Consider the following 19,129-nt stretch of genomic DNA (forward strand, 5'->3'; position numbering starts at 1 on the left):
GTCATCTGGAATGGGAAACTGTTTCAACTGCTTTAACTCACTTTGCCCCAGATCCCTGCCAGTCAGCCCGCCCCTGTCACGCGCACCAGCCGGGCAGAGCCAGGTCTGGCCACACTCACCATGTCCCACTCTGCACAGATGTAGGGTCCGGGCCTCAGGATAACCAGCAGTCCCAGCTCATGGGCCAGCTTGAGAAAATATTCCACATCATGTTCCCCAGAAAACTGGTACTGTCCTGGCTGGGGCTCGTGAAAGTTCCAGGGCACGTACCTGCCAAGAAACACACAGCCCCTTCTTGGAAATAGCTCAAAAATCCAGTTGTCCTATGTGACTTACTTACTTTCTTTCTTTCTTTCTTTCTTTCTTTCTTTCTTTCTTTCTTTCTCTCTCTCTCTCTCTTTCTTTCTTTCTTTCTCTCTCTCTCTCTCTTTCTTTCTTTCTTTCTTTCTTTCTTTCTTTCTTTCTTTCTTTCTTAAATGTTTATATATTTTTGAGAGAGAGCATGAGCTGAGGAAGGGCAGAGAGAAGGGGGCAGAGGATCTGAAGCAGGCTCCGCACTTACAGCAGAGAGCCCGATGTGGGGCTTGAACTCAAGAAGCACGAAATCATGACCTCAACCGACTAAGCCACCTGGGGGGCCCCCCTCATGTGAATTTCTAAACCGTCAGCAGAACTGTAAACCCTCAGGACACTCACATAGCTCCCCTCGGCAGCCTCTTGGGAAAGAGGCCTTGTCTTGAGTTTTCAGAGTAGTTACCCAAGTGAACCAAACTTGGTGGGGGACACATTTAAGTTTATGACCCACAAAGAATGCCCATTCCTATTTAACAACTTAAAAAAAACCACAGAAGTACATAAACATTAATTACTACTATGTAGAAATTATATATACCTGTGGAAGGCTTAGGGAAAATGAAAATACCTATGCTAAGGTAATAAGAGATATTTATTTTTTGAAAATGCTTTTTAATAAAAATAAAAATTAAGAAAACCTCTCCAAGGCAAGGGAAACCAAAGCAAAAATGAACTATTGGGACCTCATCAAGATAAAAAGCTTCTGCACAGCAAAGGAAACAATCAGCAAAACTAAAAGGCAACCAACGGAATGGGAAAGATATTTGTAAATGACATTATCAGACAAAGGGCTAGTATCCAAAATCTATAAAGAGCTCACCAAACTCAACACCCCAAAAACAAATAATCCAGTGAAGAAATGGGCAAAAGACATGAATAGACACTTCTCCAAAGAAGACATCCAGGTGACCAACCGACACATGAAAAAATGCTCAGCATCACTCATCATCAGGGAAATGCAAAGCAAAACCACAATGAGATACCACCTGACACCTGTCAGAATGGCTAACAATAACGACACAGGAGACAACAGATGTTGGCGAGGATGCGGAGACAGAGGATGTCTTTTGCACTGCTGCTGGCAATGCAAGCTGGTGCAGCTACTCTGCAAAACAGTATGGAGGTTCCTCAAAAACTAAAAACAGAACTACCCTACGACCCAGCAATTGCACCAGTAGGCTTTTATCCACAGGATACAGGTGTGCTGTTTCGAAGGGGCACATGCACCCCCATGTTTATAGCAGCACTATCAACAACAGCCAAAGTATGGAAACAGCCCAAATGTCCATTGATGGATGAATGGATAAAGAAGATGTGGTATATATACACAATGGAGTATTACTCGGCAGTCAAAAAGAACGAAATCTTGCCATTTGCAACTACGTGGATGGAACTAGAGGGTATTACGCTAAGTGAAATTAGTCACAGAAAGACAAATATCATCTGACTTCATTCATATGAATACTTTAAGATACAAAACAGAAAGGGGCGCCTGAGTGGCTCAGTCAGTTGAGCGTCCGACTTGGGCTCAGGTCAGGATCTCACGGTTTGCGAGTTCGAGCCCTGTGTTGGGATCGGTGCTGACAGCTCGGAGCCTGGAGCCTGCTTTGGATTCTGTGTCTCCCTCTCTCTCTGCCCCTCCTCTGGGTCGTGCTCTGTCTCTCTCTCTCTCTCTCAAAAATAAACATTAAAAAACAAAAAAAAAAGATACAAACAGATGAACGGAAGGGAAGGAAAGCAAAAATAATATAAAAACAGGGAGGGGGACAAAACATAAGAGACTCTTAAATATAGAGAACAAACAGAGGGTTGCTGGAAGGGAGGTGGGAGGGGGGATGGGCTACATGGGCAAGGGCATCAAGGAATCTACTCCTGAAATCATTGTTGCACCATATGCTAACTTGGATATAAATTAAAAAATAAATAAATTATTACAATAACAAAAAACGCCTCCAACCCTTGTGTCCTTCTACAAGAGATTTTGTCAGGAGCAGCGCGCAGGAAGTGACAAAAACATGGGACACAAACTGGAATACGGAGCCACCCACTGCCATCGCAGAGGTCTCTCGGATGCCCCCTGGCTTATGGCCTTTTTCCACAATCCCATGGCTTTAGGGCTCCATGGGACAGACAGCCCCGGTCCCCCAGAGCCTAAGTGTTAAACTACAGGGAGGAAATGGATGCCCCAGGCCTCTGCCTCTGCATTTTCTCACCCTTTATCTTGAAGAGGCTATCAGCAATCCTCATCAGTAGTGCAAAAACCAGAGTGGCCAGCCAACCCAGCTTTTCTCCCAATTAGTCACCTTGCAACAGCAGAAGAGACGAGGAGAGATAGTTATTGGGGTAATTCTCTATCCGGAGTTAGAGAAGTACCCCAGCAGAACCACAAAGAAAAACTGGGATTCAGGAACCTACCTAACCCGGCACACTCCCCCAAGAACTGAGAGAAGCTGTGGCCGCCTATGAACATTGCTACCTTCAAGTTCTAGGGAGACCTCTGGCCAAAAATAGGCACTCGGGCAAATTTCAGTCTCACCAGCCATAAAGGGGAGTGAAGGGATGGAATCCTTTGTGTAAAGGGCCCTGCGCACGGCAAACACTCAATCACGGTTACTTCCCTTTCCTTTCAAAGCTGATATTCACTTCACGATTTCCATTGACAAGGTTCAAGATCGGAAGAAGTGGTTAGTTATCTGAAGATGGGCCAGTCGAGCTGAGGACAAGCCCCTCCCAGAACACCAGGTTATGCTGTTTCCCGTTCTGAGCAATGAAACCGCTAGCCGCGCGGAGAAACGCAGCTGGCGGCAGCCCGTCTCCAGGCGCGGGTGTCTAGGCCCAGGTGAGAGCCCAGTGCCCTCCTACTTACGTCTGGATGGCGTTCAGCCCGGCCATCTTCATTTTCAGGAGCCGGTCCTTCCAGTAGAAGCGGGGCACCCGGAAGTAGTGAATGCTCCCCGAGATGTAGCGGAACGGCTGGCCATCCTTGAGGAAGCGGTTGTGGCTGTAGTCGATCTTGAACGTCCTCTGGGAAGCATTCTACGGGGCAGGGATGGGGCCACGTGAGAACTTCCACCTTCCCCATCTCGGGAGCAGAAACTCTCAGTGGCAGGTGGCCTCCTGCCTGTTTCATTTGTGGAATCGGCTGATCGAGTCAGTGCGTGGCTTCTGGGCCCAAAAGCAAACCGCTGCCCAGACGGTGGCTACTGCACTCAGGCAACAGAAATCATCGGGAAGGACCCCTGTGCAGGAATCCCAAGGGCTTACTTTTCCAGAGGCCAGCACTGATCTGGTAAAGACCTTGCCGGAGCTGACTCTTTCCTTGATCGAGCAAAGCCCAATGTGCTGGGAATGGAAGACACGATCACACCCTCCCTCCCTGTGGCGGTCACTCACTGGAGCACTGGATGCACCTCGACAGTAATGTCACCCGGGTGCAGGCAAGACATGAGAGGTCTGGAGTCCTGGCTGGTGCTCTAAGTCTGGCAGTGGCCAGGTGAACTCTCTCGAACCCACATCTCCGCTGCCATAAACATGCAGGATGTCTGACGAGATGAACTTCAAGCCAATCTGTTTCCAATTAGGGGCTGCAATCCCATTGGTGAATCATGAACCCAGTTTAGGCAACGACTGGCACTTAAAAAAAATTTTTTTTTGATTGACACTTTTTTAGTAATAAAATATCAGCGTACTACACATGGTTAAGACAAGTATTAGTTTATGAAACGGTTGTTATGTATACAGATGCAGAGTTGCATCGGATGTAAGTCTGTACGGGTTTGCAATGGAAGGCGTGTTTCTAGCAAAATCAAAAAACCTAGGCAAATCAAATTTCGAGAAACACTGTTTGGAGATCACTTCAGAAGCTGAAATGCTAGAATTTGGAAGGGAAGATGTCAAAGGGGAGGCAGAAGAGAACACTGCCCTCTGGTGGATGGAAGAAGGCAGTGATGGGTCATGGGTGCCAACAGGACCACAGCCATAAGAAACCAATTAAGTGCTGTCCCCCACTGTTGGTAAGATTTCCTGCGCAGCTTTAGGAATTTTTTTTAATGTTTTATTTATTTTGAGAGACAGAGAGACAGAGTACAAGTGGGGGAGGGGCAGAGAGACAGGGAGACACAGAATCCGAAGCAGGCTCCAGGCTCTGAGCTCTCAGCACAGAACCCAATGTGGGGCTTGAACTCGTGAGCCACAAGAGCATGACCTGAACCGAAGTCAGACACTTTACGGACCGAGACACCCAGGTGCCCCTAGGCTTTTTTTAAAAACCTTTTTTTTTTTTCTTCCGTAGCAGCACCACAGTCCATGACAGTTTTGGAGGTCTCCCTTGAAGTAACTGTGACAGCATGAGTCCTAGATCACACCTGGCCTGAAATCCAACTCAGGGAGTTAAAGCACCGTGATGGAAAGTTAAATAACTCAGAGTAGATCGTTTAGGGGCGAATGGGCAGCTTTACTGTATGTGAGTTCACCTCAATAGACCTAACCAAAAATAAACAAATAAATCATGGGGCGCCTGGGTGGCTCAGTCGGTTAAGCATCTGGCTTCGGCTCAGGTCATGATTTCACCGTCTGTGAGTTCGAGCCCTGCGTCCGGCTCTGTGCTGACAGCTCGGAGCCTGGAGGCTGCTTTGGATTCTGCGTCTCCCTCCCTCTCTCTCTGACCCTCCCCCATTCATGCTCTGTCTCTCTCTGTCTCAAAAATAAATGAACATTAAAAAAAATTTTTTTAAACAAATAAATCATTTAAGAATCATTTTTTATTTTAATTTTATTTTTAAGGTTTTTTTGTTTATTTAGAGAGAGACAGCGCAATTGGGGGGAGGGCAGAGAACAAGGGAGAGAGGATCCCAAACAGGCTCTAAGCTGCCAACGTAGAGCCTGACACGGAGCTCGAACTCATGAAACCGTGAGATCACGACCTGAGCCAAAATCCAGAGTCAGACGATTGGCGACCGAGGCTCCCCAAGAATCTTCTTTTTTTTTTTTAAAGGCCGGAGTGTCAGTTTAATATTACTTTGTTCCTCTAGTAAACAAGGCTTTAGCTGCCTTTCAAAGGCAAGAAACTCCTAAAGAAACTCACAAAAAATATAAAAGCTACTTCTTTCACCAGGTGCCCAACGGATGGGTTTGAAGACATTTTCACGGCATGTATGTGACCAGGTGGCAAACAAGGGTTTCCCACACATTCCGTGAGTTCGGAAGCGGCGCGTGAGGTGGGGAAATGCTGGGGACGGGCAGCAAAGGATAAGCGATCGGGAGAAGGACAGGCTGTTTGAAGCCCTCTTGTCTAGGGCAAGGGGCTCGGAGGAACAGAAGATGTGGTGGGTGAGAAATGTCCAGCAGAAAGGGACTCAGGTCTCTGTCCCACTCGGTGCAGCAACGTCCCTGCATCGAAATAACCCCCGAATCCAGCCCCAATGTCTCCCTCCCATCCATTTCATAAATATGGCCAGCCCCCTACCACTTGCTGAGCAGTAACAGAGGGAGCCACACAGATGTGGCCACAGCCCGCACGGAGCTTCCCTGTGGCCCGGGACAGACCCAGGGGTCAACGCGGTGAGGCCCAGGTGGGTAGAGCAAGGATAAAACCTTCACGTCGCACAGCTTAACCCACAGTGTCAGCCGTCGACTGTGTCTCGACAAAGCTGGGGTCAGGATTAGAGCGGAATGCTGCGGAGGTAATAAATGGCATGTAACGCAGGTGTGGGACACAAGGACAAGCTTCCCAGAGGAAGGAGCCCTGGCTCTCAACTTGGGCCACACATCAGAATCACCTGCGCCAACTTTTAAAAACCGCCAAGTCAGGCCTCACCCCCAGACATTCAGAGCTTAATTGATCTTGGGTGGTGCCCGGGCACTGGTGTTTCCTAAAACTGCCCAGACGACGATGCCCAGACTGCACGGCCAGGGCTGCGAACTACTGGCCTGAGCTGAGCCCCAGGATGAGGTGGAGTGAGGCAAGGGGAAGGACACAGGCAGAGGACACGGTGTGGGGGACTCAGAGAGGGAGGCCTGGGACCTCGGGACTGTGCAGTCAGGAGCTGAAGATGGGCAGGGACCAGACCAAATGTGCCCCAACATCCAGTCATGGGCCTGGGCTTCAGGCCAAGGGCCACGGACAGCGACTTACAAAGAAGAGTGCCTGAAAACACGGTTTTCACATGTTTGGCACTCTGGCAGCAAAAAGGAAGCAGAGTCAGGGACCATGGTGACGGCAGCGCGTGGGCAGTGGACAGGAGGTGTAAGTCGCAGGACCGGGGTGGGTGGTTAGAGGCAGGACACAGGGGTTAACCTGAAGAGGCTCCCACTGGCCTCAGGTGGAAACACCGGGGGCATTTAAAAGAAGAGAGACTTAAAAGACATAAAATCGGGGGGAAATAAAGACCACAGAGATATTAACACCTGTGGGTTACACCTACATGATTCCTCTGCTCAACCTCAGCCTCTTTTTTTTTTAATTTTTTTTTAACGTTTATTTATTTTTGGGACAGAGAGAGACAGAGCATGAACGGGGGAGGGGCAGAGAGAGAGGGAGACACAGAATCGGAAACAGGCTCCAGGCTCTGAGCCATCAGCCCAGAGCCCGACGCGGGGCTCGAACTCACGGACCGCGAGATCATGACCTGAGCTGAAGTCGGACGCCTAACCGACTGAGCCACCCAGGCGCCCCAACCTCAGCCTCTTAAAAAGGGAACAAGCAGACATTATGTCCCTCATGTTGTCACTCAACAGGGGTACACAGCCCCCCCTAAAGCAGTCCTCATTACTGAACTTGAATCTCAGATGAACCGTAATCTAATGATAACACAAGGACGCAAAATGCGCCAAAGGCAAAACGAGGGACATTCTAGAAGCCCGATGATAGAGCTCCTCCAGCAGATTGATGGTATTAACATCAAACAAGATAGGGGCACCTGGGGGGCTCAGTCAGCAAGCGTCCCCTTTCGGCTCAGGTCATGATCTCGCGGTTCGTGAGTTCGAGCCCCGCATCAGGCTCTGTGCTGACGGCTCAGAGCCTGGAGCCTGCTTCCGATTCTGTGTCTCCCTCTCTCTCTGCCCCTCCCCCATTCATGCTCTGTGTCTCTCTCAAAGATAAATAAACATTTAAAAAAATTAAAAAAAAATCAAACAAGATATTGTTAGAAAACAAAAGAGAACTTACGAGCCACAATAACCTAATGCAACATGGGATCCTGATTCTAATGAACTGCCAAAAAAACCCCCAATGTTATGACGGGGAAAACTGAATACAGACCAGGCATTGGGTGGAATTAAAACTGCTCATTCCAGGGGCGCCTGGGTGGCGCAGTCGGTTAAGCGTCCGGCTTCAGCCAGGTCACGATCTCGCGGTCCGTGAGTTCGAGCCCCGCGTCGGGCTCTGGGCTGATGGCTCAGAGCCTGGAGCCTGTTTCCGATTCTGTGTCTCCCTCTCTCTCTGCCCCTCCCCCATTCATGCTCTGTCTCTCTCTGTCCCAAAAATAAATAAAAAAAACAAAACAAAAAACTGCTCATTCTGTTGGCTATAATGATGGCATGGTGACCTCACACACACACACACACACACAAAAAAAAGTTCTCATCAGAGATACATCCAGAAGTATTTAAAAAAAATATCTTTTTGCACGTCATGTTTATTTATTTTTGAGAGAGACAGAGCACAAGCAGGGGAGGTGCAGAGAGAGACAGGGAGACACAGGACTCGAAGCAGGCTCCAGGCTCCAAGCTGTCAGCACAGAGCCTGATGTGGGGCTGGAACTCAGACTGTGAGATCATGACCTGAGCCAAAGTCGACGCCTAACCGCCTGAGCTACCCAGGCAGCCCCTAGATACATCCAGAAGTATTTCTGGGTGGAATGACAACCTCTGAGGTCCCTACAGATGGAAAAGAAAAAGAGCAAACGAAAAAAGCAGAGGGCACATAGAGCAAAGCTGATCACGGAAGCTAGGTATGGATACATGGGTATTCTCTTTGTCCCTTTGTGTGTCTGTTTTTAATTGCAACACTGTTTAAACCAAATGCAGCTTAGAGGCTCTGGGGTGGCTCATCTGGTTAAGCGTCTGACTCTTGGTTTCGGTTCAGGTCATGATCTCAAGGTTCATGGGTTCGAGCCCCACGTCAGGCTCTGCGCTGACAATGCAGGGCCTGCTTGGGATTCTGTCTCTCTCCCTCTCTGCCCCTCCCTGCTTACAATCTGTCTTTCAAAATAAATTTAAAAAAACAACGCACTTCAAAATAAAGGCTTTTTCTCGGTTATAAGAAAAACAAAAGCATGGTTCATGAAAAGACTTGTAACAAATGTTTACAGCAGATTTATCCATCATTGTCCAACACTGGAAGGAAGCGAATATCCATCAACAGAGCTATTGGGGCTTCCGGGAACACGGATACATCTCAAAAATGTCATGCTGAGCGAAAGAAGCCCTACACGAATGTTCCCACCGGAGGAGCCCATTCATGTGAAGCTCTAGAACAGGCAAATCTAATCTATGGTGGGAAAGAAATCAGAGGAGTCGCTGCCTTTGGGAGAGGGACGCAGGCATTGCGTGGGAAGGAACACCAGTGAACGTCCTGGGGTAACTGTAATCTAGCTGAATGAGGGATCTGGACTATACAGGGTTGTGCATTTGTCATGTTCACCGAATGGTACCCTTAAGGTTTGTATACGTCACTGTATGTAAAGTTCACCTTAAAAGGGGGAAAAAAGAGCGATAAACAAATACCGATCCCTAGTTAATGATACAGGACCCGCTAAAGTACTCAGAGTGGGGAGTACATGAATGCCTGCAGCTTACATCCAAAAGATGGGGTGGACTGATGAGTGCATGGATGGCCGCCATATGTTAATGGTAGGGTCTGGATGGTGAGCATAAAATTCTTTCAACTCTATGTGTGAAAATTTGTCCTAGTAAAACACTGACACAAATAAAAAAGCCGGGGGGAGGGGCGGGAATTGGAGAAAGGTGGTCAAAAGGTCCAAACTTCCAGTTAAAAGATAAAGAAACACTAAAGATGTGATGCACCGCATGATGGCTGTAGTTCGCAGTGCTGTGTGATACACGGGGAACTTGGGAAGAGAGAAACTCCTACGAGTTCTTATGGCATGGAGAAAACTGTTTTCCCTTCTTTTCTTCCTTTCCTTTCCGTTGTATCTATATGGGAAGACTGATGTCAGCTGAGCATACTGTGGTGATCATTTCACGATATACATAAATGAAACCATCATGCTATATGCCTTAAACTTATACAGTGATGGGCGTTTGTCAGTAAAACTGGAAAAATAAATATAAATAAATAAAATTAAAAAGTGGACTGATGAACTGAGTTACGGCTTCTAGGCTAAGGGCATTGTGCATGAGTGTACGTACCCCCCCCCCCCCACGATTAAGTATTAGGCAGCCCCTGAGACGAAGGGCATGCTCTTGCCCTTGCAGGAACAGCTTGGATACGTAAAGAGTTAAAAGAGAAGGTTGAGAGTTGTTTTTAAAGCATACCCATGTCAGCTGCAGCCCTCGTGGACGGTCCTCTGTGAGCTCAGTACACTCTATGCTGACAGTGTCTCAGCCCAGACCCACACCTTGGGACTCTGTGCCTTCCTGCCACACATGGGAACCTGCTCTCCCAGGGACCCAGGGGGTTCCCATGCCCCTCTGGAAAACCCTCAACCAATGGGGGTGGATCACTGCATTCTCCTCTTTCGGGCAGACAGTTCTGGAGACCTTCTATGGCTGGCAGGATCCCGGCCCTACTGCCCAGAGCGAGAACCATGATGCGTCCTTAAACAGACTTCCGCTGCTTCTCACCTGCCCCTCCCCCTGCACTCTCGGCTCACTTCTCAGATCACCTGCACTCAAGCCTTTATTTCGTGTGTTACTTCTAGAGGGACCCACTCCGAGACAGCGGGTGCCAGGGTTAGCCTAAACAGCAGATCCTCAGGATGTGAGCCTGTACCTGGATTTCTCTTATCTATCAAACAGCAACAGGAACCCTACAGCTGGTGCTAAGTGGGCGTGTAAATACAAATTCTGAGGTCCCCGCCTGTGCGGGACTGGGAGGAGGTATGGGCCTAAGGACAGCCGGCATCTGCCGTAGCCCTACCCTTGGAATGGGGCGGGGGGATGGTAGGTGCCGGTAATTACAAGGATTATTGAAGTTGGCTGATTTTTTATTAACAGATTTGGAGGCTTTGAAGAAAGACCGCTTGAGGGGCTCAAGTCAGCCATTCTGTGATGCCAAAAGCTTCCGCGGCAATATTTAAAGACTGACGTCTCCGGCCGGAGATGGAAGGCTCAGGACTTAACCACGCGGGCATAAAGGGACAGCATCTCGAGGCGCAGAATGTGAGGCTGGATAGAGGGGAGTTTACTGACACGGTGCCCTCTCCCATGACCTCTGAGTTACCATCTTGATGGAAGTACCTTAACCCAGTTGCTATGCTTTTGGAAGCCAGCTCCCCGAACCTGGACAGGATACTGGCCTATAGGAAACGAGGCAGAGACGCCAGGATGGGCTTGGCATCCTGAGGAACGTGTGAGACGTCTCAGGGAGATGGGAATGCAAAAACGGTGACCAAACAGGCCACCATCTGACTGCATCCCCCAAGACAGGACAGAGAACAGTGCCTTCAGGAAGGAATGCTCCACTGAGCAGGGCCCTGGCATCCTCGAGAAGCCCAGCGAGGCTGTCGAGCCCTCGAGGCTGGAGCAGAAAAGGCTGCTGTGGCACTCAGGATGACGACACTCTCCGGAATGTCCCAGCGAGGGACAACATAATTACCACAACAACCGGCGAGGCCAGGGTGTGCTGACCAGTGGCAATCTCAGGCAATGGCTCATCAACCACGGCATTTCCAGAGGGTGGGATGATTGGGCAACCAGCAAGGATGCTGCCTGACCCATCTAACAAGAAAAAGGTAATCAAGAACTCGTGAGCAAAAGGCTGATGTCAGCCACCGCAACGGACAATTGTGATTCCTTCCTCCAGTTCCTGGCTCTGGGCCAGCTCTCCAACAAACAGCCAACTGACCGAACGGAGGGTTGGATGGATCCCTTGAGGAAGAACTCTGTGATGCCACTCCAGGACGCCCAATGAATATTCTCCTAATCCTTCCCCAGTAGGACTCGGGTACCTGTGTCCTCAGGAAAATGGTCCTCCAGACCTTGTGGGGATGGCTGAATACACTTGAGCTCACATACCAGGGTATCTGACACGCCATCACTCCCCCTTATCACTCTTTAGGAAATCAGGGAGAAAGGGGTGCCATGGCCAGGGTCCTTCTACAGTGGATCCAACAAGTCAGAGGGCCTATCCTCTGGCAATTTCCCCGGTCCTGAGTGCATATTGGGATGGTTTTCCTTAACAGCCCCCAGAACCCTTACCGTAAGTCAGAGGCATCGTGGACGGAAGAGCCAGGTGGAAATCGTGCAAGTGCCCACTCCCCCAACTCAACCCAAGACCAATCTGAAGTAAGACTACAATTCCCCCTGGAATGGCAGGTCCTAGTGCCCCCTCCGCAGAGACTCACGGAACGTTCTCTTCAGATCCCCATTCATATCACATGTGAGCCCCTGCAGAGCAGACAGATCGTGGTGGATGACAGTGGACTGCTAACTGAACCACGCAGCAGCCCGAGTGGCACCTGCTGTGTGGGTGTAGTGTTGTCACTGGAGCAGTCAATGCAGCCTCTGGCATTGGGTCTGTGGCTAATGTTCTGTTCTTTTCAAAACTATCAGTGAAAAGGATCAAAAGCCATTTGTAAGTGGGCAGGATAGCAGTACACATTCTCTCTGGTCCCAGGTCCCCTTAACCGCCCTGCTCTCTCCCATGAGAGACCCTGGTCATCAGCACATCCCCTGGGCTGTCACGCTGTCTGATATATAAACAACATCATGTTATTTGGACCTAGGGAGCAGTGACAGGTCTCTGAAGCTTGGAAAAGCAGCAGGGTGACAGGGACAGCTCCAGAAGCAGCATCACCTAAGGGACAGCTTCTTCTTCTTCTTCTTCTTCTTTAAATTTATCTATTTTGAGAGAGAAAGCACGAGTGGAGGGGAGGAGGGGACAGAGAGAGAGGAGAGAGAGAGAATCCCAACTAGGCTCCGCACTATCAGCCCAGAGCCCGACGTGGGGCTGGAACTCACGAACCGTGAGATCATGACCTGAGCCAAAGTCAGACTTAACCGACTGAGTCACCCCTAAGGGACAGCTTCTAAATGCTGACGGTCATGGTCAAGGTAAATAGGGAAACTCTGCTTCGTGGCTCCAAAGTGACTCCCCTCAACATCTAAGGACCTGAGAGGAGCCAGCCTAAAAGAGCCAGCCTCCTTGCTCTCTCGGAGCTGTGGTACCTCTGACAGAAGTAAGGCCGCCGAGAAGTGTAGGGGGAGAAGGAAAGAGGGAATCTGCCTTCAGAGCTGACCCCCCCCCATGCAAATACCGTAAAATTTGACCTGTGTGCAGACTTCACCCCTTCCACATTAACTGGCACGGGAACAGAATACCGAAGAGCATGGTTTTATTTCACATGTGCAGGGCTGTGAGCGTCAGTGTTTCCAATGCACGAGGTCACAAAACCCTTAGAAAAAGCAATTCCAAGCAAGGCAAAGCGCACACCTTCCCAAGACCCCCGTGTACATAGTGCATATAGTAACGCTGGAGAAAAAAGACAGCAGTACAAACAAAATATCCTTGAACCAATTACACATCAGGGACCCATACTGTCCAATATAACATTTTTAAAAGTTATTGACTCCATTCAGATTATTCCAGTGGTAAATAGGCGTTTCTTAGAAATGTTAAACATAATACCAAAATTTACATGACCAGGTAATGTGAACGTTCCCCACGTTTCCGAATGCCCAGGACTAAAAATAATCATATTTGCATTACTTGTGCACATACCTCCACTGGATTAAAGAAATAAAAGCTCGGTGACACCACAGGTTGGGAGGTATGTTGACCACGGGAAGACAATATGTCTTCAAGCCCTTCGGTATAACTCTGGTAAAGCACCCATTCAAGGGATTTGCATCCCCAGCACGCTACATACCCTTTCACTCCAGGCCCAAAAGCCTGGAGAATGCCTAATGTGAGCTGCTCAGCTCCAGAGTGGCAGAGACCCAACCCTCCTAAGGCCACTAGCGCCCTAGGGTTGAGGGACAAGTTAAGGGCAGCGGAGAAGATTGGAATGGAAGAGAGTTGGTACACATGGGCTTCCCAGATCCCTCAGCTCACAGAACAAAGAGACGGAGAAGGACTATTTCAGATGACTCCACAACAAACTTTGGGCCAGAGCTAAGAGCCTTTCAAACATCCAGTGTTATGGAAGCACCAGGACATCAGCCACACGTCTGAAGCAAAAGAGCCACAGGGAATGGGGACAATCAATATGGATGTGGAAGAATTTGTGGATGAACTGCTATGGCTTATGCATTCTATTTTCATCAAGTTTGTTCATTTATTTATGCCTCTCTTGTTCCAGAAAGATTTCCATCCAGCATTCCTAAAGATGGCGGATGGAGAGCGTGAATGACAGTGGAAGAGCGGAGGAGAAAATGGCAGAAACACAGTGTGGGGCCAGTTCCTAATCCTCCAGGACTCGCAGGCAGTTACAGATTTAACTTTGCCCCCTCATCTCAGAGAAGACGTGAAGCACACAGTCTAAAAAGACCAAAAAACGAGCCTGAAAATTATAAAACAATTCTTAAAAGTTGAAAACAGACCTAACTTTCCACACAGGAAAGGACAATTTCAAGTGAATTTGAAATAATATTTTGACGGTATTTAGCCTAAGGACAAAAATACATCTTATGCTGCATTTCAGGTAAAACAAACGAACAAACAAAACTGCATCCCGCAGATTTCACCCTAGTAATATTTTATTGCTATTTTGAATCCATAATATACAGAAGTGGGATATAGTAAATAAGAAATGACACTGGTCACTAGCAACCAACATTTTCAGAAATAAACCCTGTAAATCAGGGCTATTACAGGTAAAAACCCTGTAATCAGGGCTATGTGGGAAATGTCTATACCTTCCACTCAATTTTGCTGTGAACATAAAGCTGCTCTAAAAAATAAAGTCTATTTAAAAAAAAAAAAAGCCCATAATCTGCCATTTGAATTGGAAATACTAATATAACTTATTTTTTTCTCTTCCTAAAAAAAAATATTTCCTAGCAATAGCCACTGAAACAGCTTAGAAATGACACTAGCGAGCAGCACTTAACTCCTCTAACACTTAAAGCACAGCCTCTAAACATTTCCCACTAAAAGGAACCCAGAACTCCTTCCAGAAATTAGTCCAAATCCGGGGCAAAACACGTACAAAATAAGCCCAAAACTGTCAACAACTATTAGGGTCACAACAAAATGCCACAGAAACAATCTGGCTCCAACTGGCCAAGGACAGGAGATTGTGAGCATCAAAAGATTTATCACTTCAATGGACTGAAACACATCAGATTTATGAAAAGAGTCAAATTCATGATACTCCCTCCCAACCCAAAGAAAAGCTTATGGGTTCATCTTTGCAGTTTGCTGGGGAATCAACTCTTCATTCTGGAAACCAACGAATAGAGGGAAAGAGTCTAGCATCTATCTTGCCTTCGTTATAGACTTTTTCAGAGCAATCAGTTGATGAAGAGAATTCTTTGTAGAAGAACCACAGTTAGTAAATACAGAAGAAATGATGAAATGAAAAATCGCCACTCTGGGGGCTGATGGCATGATTAGATTTTCTGAGTGCTCCAAAAAATCCTTCAGAATCCAGAGCAGAGGTAAAAGAAGTTTCCATTGTCTCTTGAATATAGAAAAGCTAAGTAACCAACTAGTCCTGGGAAGCCTATTCAGTACTCTGGCCTACTAAATTCTGTATTAAATATACCAAACTTAAAAAAAAAAATCATTTTGAAATCCCTAGTGGAACAGTGACTTTAGGTAATAACCATCAATGACTGCTGAAACAGTCATAGAGGAGAAGATGATGAGGAACTTTCTAGTGGAGGGGTCAGGGTCAAGCTGGCAACACCTGGGTCAGTCTTAGCATCACTGAAAGCAGTGAAGTCTTCCTGCCAAAAAAGAAAAAAGTTGAACGTGATTCTATCCAGCTGTAACTTTTATAGATCTCTAGCTCTACCAGTTCACAGAAAATGAGGGATAGTACAACACAGTAAACATTACCACAAATCCAAAATGTAGGAAATAGAAAGAAATAATATCCAGATAACTTGACCAAGGAAACGACACAAAGAAGGGAGGATGTTTTATAGACTTAGATTTAAGAAATATATCACATACGGTATACGGACCTTGTTTTTATTTTTTATTTTTTAGGTTTATTTATTTATTTTCGAGAGAGACGGAGAGTGGGGGAGAGGGGGAGAATCCCAAGTGGGCTCTGTGGAGCTCAATCCCACAAACTGTGAGATCACGACCAGAGCCAAAATCAAGAGTCGGATGCCCAACCAACTGAGCCACCCAGGTGCCCCTGGACCTTGTTTCTAGATTATGATTCTAACAAAAGAACTGTAAAAAGACGTAATTCCTGAAGAAGCCAAATAAACTAAACCAAAAGCTAACAGAAAGGAAATAATAAAAATCAGAGCAGAGATAAATGAGAGAATAGAAAAACAGCAGAAAAAAAAAATCAATGAAACGGAGTTTTTTTTTTAAATCAACAAAATTTACAAACCTTTAGCTAGATTAACTAAGAAAGAGAGAAGACTCAAATAACTAAATCAGAAATAAAAGAGGAGATGTTACAACTGATGCCACAGAAATAAAAAAAGATCGTAAGATGCTACTATGAATGATAATATGCCAACAAACTGGGTAATCTAGAACAAATGAAAAAACTCCTAGAAATATACAACCTACCAAGACTGAATCACAAAGAAATAGAAAATCTGAGGAGACCAACAATTAGAAAGAAAATTGAGTCACTAACTGAAAATCTCAAAGAAAAATCCAGGACCAGATGGCTTCACCAGAGAATTCTACCATTTAAAGAATCAACACCAATTTTCTTGAAAATCTTGCAAAAAATCAAAGTGGAGAAAATATTTCTAAAGCTCATTCTATAAGGCCAACATTATTCTAATACCTAAGCCAGACAAGACATAACAAGAAAACTACAAATATTTCTTTTTTTTAATGATTTTTTTTAAGTTTTTATTTATTTTTGACAGAGAGAGAGAGAGAGCGAGCATGAGCTGGGGAGGGGCAGAGACAGAGAGGGAGACACAGGTTCCAGGCTCCGAGCGGTCAGCACAGAGTCCGACGTAGGGCTCGAACTCAAGAACCATGAGATCATGACCTGGGACAAGTCGGACGCTTAACCGACTGAGCCACCCAGGTGCCCCTACAGATGAATATTTCTGATGAATATTGATACAAATATCCTTAATAAAATACCAGCAAAGTGAATTCAACAACTTGGCATTATATACTATGACCAAGTAAGATTTATTCCTGTAATGCAAAGATGATTCAACATATGAAAATCAATCGCCACGTTAACAGAATAAAGGACAAAAACCACATGATCATTTTAATTGAGGCAGAAATAGTTTTGACAAGCTTCAACACCATTTTAATGACAGAACACTCAACAAACGTGGAATAGGAGAAAATCACCTCAACATATTAAAGGCCGCATATGAAAGCCCACAGCCAACACCATACTCAGTGGCGAAAACTGCAACTTTTCCTCTATGATCAGGAACAAGGCAAGAATGCCTGCTCTCACCACTTCTATTCAACAGAGTACTGGAAGTCCCGGCCAGAGAAACAAGGCAAGAAAAACAAATGAGAAGTTTCATATACCAAAGAGAGAGAGAGAGAGAAACTGTTACAACTAATGAAAAATTTTCGGCAAAATAGCAGAAGACAAAATCAACATATAAAAATCAGTTGCATTTCTATACACTGACAATGAACAATCCGAAAAGGAAATTAAGAAAAGAACTTCATTTACAACAGCATTTAAAAAAAAAAAAAATACTTAAGGGGCGCCTGGGTGGCTTGGTTCGTTAAGCATCCGACTTCAGCTCAGGTCATGATCTCACGGTCCGTGAGTTCGAGCCCCGCGTCAGGCTCTGTGCTGACAGCTCGGAGCCTGGAGCCTGTTTCGGATTCTGTGTCTCCCTCTCTCTCTGCCCCTCCCCTGTTCATTCTCTGTCTCTGTCTCAAAAATAAATAAATGTTAAAAAAAAAATTTTTTTTTTTAAATACTTAATAGGGGCGCCTGGGTGGCGCAGTCGGTTAAGCGTCCGACTTCAGCCAGGTCACGATCTTGCGGTCTGTGAGTTCGAGCCCCGCGTCGGGCTCTGGGCTGATGGCTCGGAGCCTGGAGCCTGTTTCCGATTCTGTGTCTCCCTCTCTCTCTGCCCCTCCCCCGCTCACGTTCTGTCTCTCTCTGTCCCAAAAATAAATAAACGTTGAAAAAAAAAATTAAAAAAAAAAACTTAATAAACTTAAACAAGGAGGTGAGACTCATACACGGAAAACTACAAAACATTGCTTAAAGAAATGAAAGAAAGGATTAGAGGAACAAACATTAAGATGTCCATTCTACCCAATGTGATACACAGATTCAACACAATCTCTATCAAAATCCCACCCCATTTTTTGCAGAAATTCATCCTAAATTTCATATGGAATTTCAAGGAACCCCAAGTAGCCAAAAACAATTTTGAAAAAGGAGGACAAAGTTGGAAGACTCACACTTCCGGATACCAAAAGATATTACAAAGCTAATCAACAGTGTGATACCAGCATAAAAACACAAACAGACCAATGCAATAGGCTAGAGAGGCCAGAAATAAACCCTCACGTATATGCTCAGACGGTCTTCACAAGGACTCTCAGATCATTTGACAGGGAATGGACAGTCTCCTCAAAAAACGGTGTTGGGAGAGGCACCCGGGTGGCTCAGTCAATTAAGCATCCAACTTCAGCTCAGGTCATAATCTCACGGTCCAGGAGTTTGAGCCCCACATTGGGCACTTCTAACAGCTGAGCCTGGAGCCTGCTTTGGATATTCTCTCTCTCTCACTCTCTGCCCCTCCCCTGCTTGTTCTCTCTCTCTTTCTTTCAAAAGTAAACTTAAAAAAAAAAAAAAAAAAAAAAGACGTGGTGTTGGGAAAACTGGATATCCACATACAAAAAAATGAAATTGGACTCTTACCTTATACCATATACAAAAATTAACTCAAAATGGTCTAAAGACCTAAATATTAGACCCAAAACCATAAAACTCCTAGAAGGAATCAAAGGGGAAAATCTTCAACACTGGATTCGGTTAATTATTTTGGGGATATGACACCAAAGCACAGGCACAAAAACAAAGACAGACAAATAAGACATCCAACTTAAAAACTTTTGCCTGTCAAGGGGCACAACCAATAGAGTGAAAAGTCAGTCTTTGGAATGAGAGAAAGTATTTGCAAATCATTTATCTGATAAGGGGTCAATATCGAGAATATATAAAGACCTCCTATAATAAAAACAAAAATCAAATAACCTGATTTGAAAAAGAGGCGAACGGCTTGAATTGACATTTCTCCAAAGATGATGGACTAGTAGCTAATATGCACAGAGAAAGATGCTCAACGTCACTAATCATCAGAGAAATGCAGATCCAAACCACAGTATCACCTCGCTCCATTATCAAAAAAAGGAGCAAGCGGGGACGTAGAGACGTAGACAAAACCGGAGCCCTCGTACATCGTGGTGGGAATGTAAAATCGTGGAACTGCTACAGAAACCAGT

General features: G+C 46.1%; 1 protein-coding gene across 3 annotated transcripts in view; it reads right to left on the minus strand.

The window, feature by feature from the left end:
* GLB1 (galactosidase beta 1) overlaps positions 1-19,129 on the minus strand; it is an 87,524-nt gene that overhangs the window by 60,343 nt on the left and 8,052 nt on the right. For all 3 annotated transcript variants that reach the window (XM_043595853.1, XM_043595854.1, XM_043595852.1), the window contains exons 2-3: positions 3,221-3,390; positions 120-270 (exon numbers count right to left, since the gene is read on the minus strand). In XM_043595853.1, the coding sequence (XP_043451788.1) occupies positions 120-270; positions 3,221-3,390 (321 nt within the window). The remainder of the gene's footprint in view (positions 1-119; positions 271-3,220; positions 3,391-19,129) is intronic.

Source organism: Prionailurus bengalensis, chromosome C2, assembly GCF_016509475.1.
Source record: "Prionailurus bengalensis isolate Pbe53 chromosome C2, Fcat_Pben_1.1_paternal_pri, whole genome shotgun sequence".
NCBI lineage: Eukaryota > Metazoa > Chordata > Mammalia > Carnivora > Felidae > Prionailurus > Prionailurus bengalensis.